We start from the raw sequence: 7,527 nt of genomic DNA, 5'->3' as shown, positions 1-7,527 counted from the left end.
GGCACAATTTTTTTTATAAGCAATTAAAAGGATGAATTTGAAAAAAAATTATCAAATTTAAGTTCAATAATTATTTTGGTATTAAAAATTTATAAAATGTTCAAATTTTGTATATAAGAATTGAAAATTAAAAACAAGATTCCACGTAAAGTAAATTAATTTTGTTACCCAAAAAATCTAAAAAATACATTTACACAGTTTATTTTTTATAGTCATTTTTAAGTAAAAAATTTGGACGAAATTACATATTAAAAACCTAGGATAACTATTTTTAGTTATTTTGTTGTGATTGTATAATATTATTCGTGGGTATTTGAAACTTCTAAAGTATACTATTATATATCTATGATAGTACCACGGTTTTTTGTTGATGTATAACGCGTTATAACTTATAAGTACCTAATAGATATTATGATATGATTAATTTGGAATTTATGATATGTACCTATTATAGGTCAATTTTTTTTAAATACTATAGACTATAATATAATATTATGTCTTATACCTAGACTGACATACCGTCTCCGCTCAGAATCGTTTTTCTTATACAATGATATTTTATCATTGAATTCAAATTTAATACCATCCATTATACAGTGACCCACTTGTAACCTACTGTACAGCAGAGCGACATCCACTTACCCACCTTTTTATAGTTGGGTATTATATATTATAATTTATATTTAAAAAGTAAAGCAAATAGTTTTTATTTTATTATTATTATTATATAGCTTAAAAACCCATCATGGCTTATAGATAATAATAACTTAATAATAATACTGTTTGAATATGTATATGTACAATAACAAATCGTCGATGTATATAATAAATGGCTTGTATGTACTCGTGGCAACGAATTAAAACGATTCACTATTAATAATTCTGTATTGAAATTTCTATATAGAATGAATCATTTTATACGACGTCACTCATGGCAACCATTTATAAACAAAAATATCTATTAGAAATCTCAAAATTCCCGTTTTAACACCTCTCGGGGTTGGTCCTCTCTCTTTTAAATTAGCCTATATTTTATAAGTTCGGCCAAATTACACACATTGTAGAAATTTCATCAATATCGGTCCAGTAGTTTTGGAGTTTATCCCAGACAAAGACGTGACACGAGATTTATATATATATATATATAAGATAATAATAAATAACAGAAACAATATTTAAAAATGCATTCGTAAATATAAATTCGTCTGCATAGCAATAGTTAATACATCTTTAATGAAAACAAATAATAAAAAATGCTTGTCATATTATAATACACAGATAAATAAAACAATCATTTCAAAATAAAATTAATATCTTTTATTAAATGAATACATTTATAAATTAAATACCTATCAATTCAATTGTTTTTAATATTGATTTTTTAAATTGATATTTAATTATCCTGCATTCTTTCAGCAAAATTAATTGGTATTTAAGAATTTGTCTAACTAATACATTTTTATTGAAAATTCCAATATTGGGTTGTGTCAGAGTAGACAAATCACAAAATTTAGCATAAAAAAACCTCACAGTCATTTGTTGTTCTCTTCAATGTTACTTTTCTTTTTTGTCAAACACTTGGTGAATTTATGTTGCATCATTTTTTTATGTATGTATTTTCTTAATAATTATCAAGTTTTTTAATTCGTGTATTATTATAAGTTCGTAATTTTTTAATTGTATTCCAAGTTTAATTCGACGTATTACATATAATATGTAAGATCAAACAATAAATTGTCCATGCCATTTTCCTATGCTAAATTCTTTATTTTTGTACTAGCGGTATATCAGAATTAATAGCATGACTTTACTAGAAAATAATTCTTGTATTATTGTAGTTTTTAAAATGTTTTCTGAAATTATTTAGCCATTTTAAAATTGGTCAATCGTTTTATAACTTGTGTTCATTTTCCGATATTGAGGGTACTGCAAGGTTCAATACAATATTACATTAAAAAAAAAAAAACTGTATTTTTACATGACTATTTGCAGATTATGGTATAATTTCGTCATAATTTTACACCGATCGCACTATGGCAATATCTCGATATTATGTATTTCTGCTTATAAATGATAAGCTGTTTAGCCATATATGTATTATAATCATTGTGTACCAAATACCGATTATATATTGCATGCGGACTTCAGGTTTATTGGTAAATGCGGAGCTCCGGTGTTTTAGTTTTTTTCAAACGTGTAGACTGGAGATACAGTTTGTCAGTTTATGCGTAACTGTGGTCGTTCGAAAAATGTAGATTCTTGTGGACCTGCAGTGCGTCCTATATTAACTAGTTTGTTAGGTTGTTCATTATTACTTATTAGTTATTACTACTTTTATCCAGTTAACGATGTGGCGATGTGCGTTTTTTTCATTGTTAAACCCGTATTGTGTTAATATTATAGACATGTTCCTTAAATTGTAATGTTTATTTTTAAATTAAAAGTGTATTGACTTCTACAACTAGTTTATGCACATACTATGTACATGTGTAATTTATTAATGTACACAAACACAGTTCTAAGTTCTATACCTAATAATATTGTAGCGTCTGATTATACGAATTTTTGTGTACTGTATACTTATAGTATGAGCACAGTGCACAGAATAGTTAGAATGAGTAGGTATAATAAATAATATTATAGAATATGGATACAAAAGAACGTGGGTAGACGGTTCACGTTTTCGTACTTCAAAATCTGACCTTTTTCTATTTGAATTCTTAAATTTTACCACCTGTTCAACATAACCTAACCTGACCACCTGTTCAAATGTTAATCGAATTATGAAAATATTCAGAATTTATATATTTTTTTTATCGTACAGTTAATATTACTAAAATAAATTAGAAATTTAAATCATGAAAAATATAATAATATGTATTACTATTAACAAGATTCTAATATATAGATATTATTCTATCCAACACAAATGAGGTATTTTAGTATATTACCCTATATTGAATAAAAAACTGTTGAATATTGCTAAAGTATATAATTTGTAAATAATGAAAAAATAAATATAATGTAAAATGATTAAAACCGTTTTTTTTTTATAAAACATTGCTCTAACTTTTCTTAACTCTAAATTTATTTCATTTTTGGCAGTTCCAAATAATTGTATAATTCAGTAATATGTTATATTATACCGTTTTTACTTTTTAGCTTAGATCCAATAATCCCTAAATTTAATGAAAATGTAAAATGAATCACTTATTCGGTTTTATAAAAAGGCAGGAGGGGGCTAAGGGCCGCCCCCTATGCTCTATTTCTAAACAATTTTATACTGTTAAAAAAAAAATTACAAAAAAAAAATGATTGAAATTTTTTCAAAATTATTACTTGCCCTCCTAACCATGGCTTTAGGGCCGCCCCTGGTAGGAGGAGGTGTAATAAATAAGTATATTATACTCATCTACGATATACTGTTACCAAGCGCCACTAGTGAATCAAATCCAAATTAAAATAATGAGCAATAAATGAGCTAGTGCTATGGTATCCATAGTGTTATTTAATAAGTATACGCTGGAATACAGTAATGCGCTAACTTAGAATATTTAGGATTTTTACCAATTTGATTTTACAACACTTCAAATTAATGGGTGAAGATTTAAATATTTGGTACATAGTTTTCTTAGTTAGAACTAGGTACGTGTAAAATATCTATTTTATTTTATTTAAATTAATTACTCCATGCATGACGATCCTATATATAATACGAATAATAAATAATATAACTGACTGGCATCATCAGACTAATTCTTCATATTAATTGTATGATATATAAATAGAATAAACAAATCGTGATGTTGATATATTTTTAATTAAATCATTAACGTAACAATTATTGCATTATCGGATAATAGGTTCTTTAAAGTTGTATGTTAAACATTATGCAATTATTTATATCTATAAACGAATGTCGTTCCAAATTTGTTTAAACTGCGATAAAAAGTTAAATTGTAATTTGAATAATTTATTATATATAGATATAGTATAGACAATGTGGTATCTGTGAAATTGTATAAATTGTACCTATTATTAGTGCACTTGTACTACTATACACAATTATTTGATAATTAGCTGACATTAACTATGTTGTAAAAAATACATTTTTTTAAGAAAAGCATTATAATAACGTTCAAAATATAATTTTTGCTCGACTAGTAAAACAAAAACACGCAAATACGCAAAATTACAAAATTACATTCTATCTATATTATATTATAATATTATATCTATAGTATTATGCATTTATTTATATAGTTATCAAATAAATAAAACACTTTAAAATAAATCCAATCAAAAGAAGAGAGAGGACGAGTTACTAATACTATCAGTTTACCCACGTATTCTATGTTTCATCTATAATTCATCCGAAGTACTAACATTTTCACAATTTTCTTCAGTACTTTCACATTTATATAATTGTTTTCTAGAATAAAAGACTTTGAAGTCGCTCTGACGTAAAGGTATTGTACGTTTTGAATGTAAATCGCCATTGAATAGTCAATAGATCATTAAAATTGAAGGGTTAAATTTGAATTCAATAATAAATTACATACGAATACACTATAATATACAAAAAATGATTTACGTAATCACGTCTGCATGATAAAATCCTGACCGGGGCAACTATTTAATGCTACACACAATTCTTTTTAACAAAACAGAAAAATTATTATTATATTTGTTTATTAATAATTAAAATGTTATACCTACATGAGTATATATATTTTTAATGTGTTTCAAAATCAAAAAAATTTGAAATTTATTTTCTAATTGAAAATTCATAACATTTTTAATTTTTATACCTAAGACAGTAAGATTTGGAATTTTTCACAGTTATGTGTATTATTGTGTGCTATATTATAATATATAATGGAATTATCAAAATTATTTACTAATTTTAAGCTAATCACATACCATATAAACCTATTCACAGTTCACATCATTCTATTTATACGTGATATTGACTTACCAATTTATATGCGATCGATTATATGCAAATGCCCCGAAATATAGTTTATATTATTACTATTAAATTAATGAAATTTAATGAATAAATAGGAAAAAATATGGAAATTAGATAAATAATTTTTTTTATTACTGAGCAGGCATAATATTATGGTTTTCAATCAGTTGGATTTATCATTCTAGAATGTAAAATAATGGCACAGAATTTAAAAAAAAAAACGATAACATATTATTACTAGCGACACGTGCAGTGAATTAGGTTAACAGATTTTGTGAACCAAAGAACAACGAAAGAGTTTTGGCGCCGGTCGTGCAAATACCTACTAAATAAAATATTAAGTCTAAAGGGGAAGAAGGGTCGGACACACGTGTATCTACATAATAAAGACAATATTATTATAATTTATTATATCAAAAAATAAGTTACAAAAATTACTTAGAGAAATGTATCCATTATTATCAAATACTTAGTACCTAATACTAGTTATTATAATAATGATGAATTAATTTGTAAATAATAACTAGGTACTAATAACGATTTTCCTTAGAAAATAATTCATTTTTTCTTTCGTTTTTAATAAACATAATTTTATTAAACAAATATTTATATTAGTGGAAATTTAAATGGACCCAAAAATGTATAATATTTGTATTATAATATTGTCTTTTATACTATGTAATAATTAATAATAAACAAATTAAATTTAAATTAAATTTATATACATTAAATATTTAAATTTGTTTGAAAAAGAAAATTGTTATGAAATATGAATAATATAGTTTTTTTATATTACCTATAATATTCAATGAATTTTTACATTGTTACTTTATTTTGATTCTTTTTAAAGCTGTTAAAATATAGTAAAATACTAAATATATTTCATGAAATGAATATACTATTCAGTATTAGATAATTATGGAATTTAATTATGATTTATGACCATTAGAACTCACAGTAATTAGTACATTTAATTTATGTATATACAAAATATTTAACGTTATTAAAGTACAACATTTATTGTAATTTAAATAAAATAAATTTATTTCATTACAATTATTATTGGTATAGACAAAAATAAAAATGCATTTGGAAATTAATTCAAATTACTAGAACAAGTAATCTACTTTTGATTATGTATAGACTTTTACCAATTTTAACTCTTATAATAAAATAACTTTATGAAATAAAATATTTGTTTAAGTTCTAGAATATCAAAAAATAAAATAAAATAAAATGCATAGATTTATGTATATTCATTCATAAGACCTAATTATAAATTATCTATGATAACTTACCAAAATATTTTTAATAACGAAGAATCCCTAAATGTTTTCAATTATTTTAAAAAGGAGCAAGTTATAATTTATATAACCGCAATCTTGATTTTTAAATAATTTTAAAGATATATAGATATCTGTAATTTGCTATACGCTGTTAAAGTATTTTCATTATTTATTTTTCACATTCAGCGTGTTTATATTGTTTACGAACATTCGTTTTATTTAATACATTTATATTTATGTTTTTTTAGGCTGATATTTCCAACAGAACATCTATAAACATTTTGGAAAATGAACAACCAAGAAAGGATATTACCTGAAGCTAACATACGATCGTGTATCGTAGTGTTAGCCAGTTTCATGGTCAATGGTCTTGTTTTTAGTTTTATTAATTCCTATTCAGTGACTTATGTATATCTCTTGAAACGACTAGAGGATGCTGGTGTCAGTGAAGCATCGTCAAAAGCATGTAAGTAATTTATTTGATTCACAACCCATATGTGGACTACATTACATTTCAAGTTCGAACATTGTTAAATTCTCCAATATAACAGTTACCCATTCTTCTTTTCAAACGAAACACAATGCTATTATAATACATTATTATACTCACATTAGTCTAACAACGTCTTCTTATTACACAGTTTATTGATATAAACGATTTGTGTGAAAAGGTTATTTGTCAATTCAAAAAATACTAGTATTCAACCGTATAAAAAGTTATAGACATGTGTTTAACCAGCAGATTAAATGTTGACTAATGTGAACATGATATTTTATTTAAATTTTCTTTCATCGCTACATAACTTGATAATTCAATGACAAAATAATTATTCTAATATTTTTATTAATTGACATTGATTCTTTCCGTACTATTTACTTAATAAATAAATAAAGGTTGAAAGTAGGTCCTCTTTTGGTTAAAAGTCACTTATTGTAAAATCAAGTCAGTATTGATTAATTATTTAGAAAATGGTCACTATTATTAGTCAATTCAAACTATTATGCAAATTTAAGTCGCCCGTGCTAAAACCAAATAATTTTATTTTTCAAAACTTTTCAGGAAACGAAAAAAAATATTTTAATAATATTTTCTGGTACCGCTAAAAACAATATCTGAGATTTTCGTAAAAATCAATCTAGTCATTTTTGAGTACCTAGTTATATAAGCTACTTCAAACATACATATTTGGTCTTAAGGGGATTCGATACCGTGATTTTCTGTTTTCGTCTAACACACGCGTGACATAATATTTAAGACGTGTTTTTTTG

At 24.5% G+C, this 7,527-nt stretch overlaps 1 protein-coding gene across 3 annotated transcripts in view; it reads left to right on the top strand.

The window, feature by feature from the left end:
• Slc16a10 (solute carrier family 16, member 10) overlaps positions 1 to 7,527 on the top strand; it is a 36,966-nt gene that overhangs the window by 11,480 nt on the left and 17,959 nt on the right. For all 3 annotated transcript variants that reach the window (NM_001160032.1, XM_029491028.1, XM_029491027.1), the window contains exon 2: positions 6,507 to 6,724. In NM_001160032.1, the coding sequence (NP_001153504.1) occupies positions 6,547 to 6,724 (178 nt within the window). In that variant the 5' untranslated portion in view covers positions 6,507 to 6,546. The remainder of the gene's footprint in view (positions 1 to 6,506; positions 6,725 to 7,527) is intronic.

The sequence above is a fragment of the Acyrthosiphon pisum genome, chromosome A3 (assembly GCF_005508785.2).
Source record: "Acyrthosiphon pisum isolate AL4f chromosome A3, pea_aphid_22Mar2018_4r6ur, whole genome shotgun sequence".
NCBI lineage: Eukaryota > Metazoa > Arthropoda > Insecta > Hemiptera > Aphididae > Acyrthosiphon > Acyrthosiphon pisum.
Note: the sequence above shows the minus strand (reverse complement) of the source record. Positions and strands in the feature narration are given on the sequence as shown.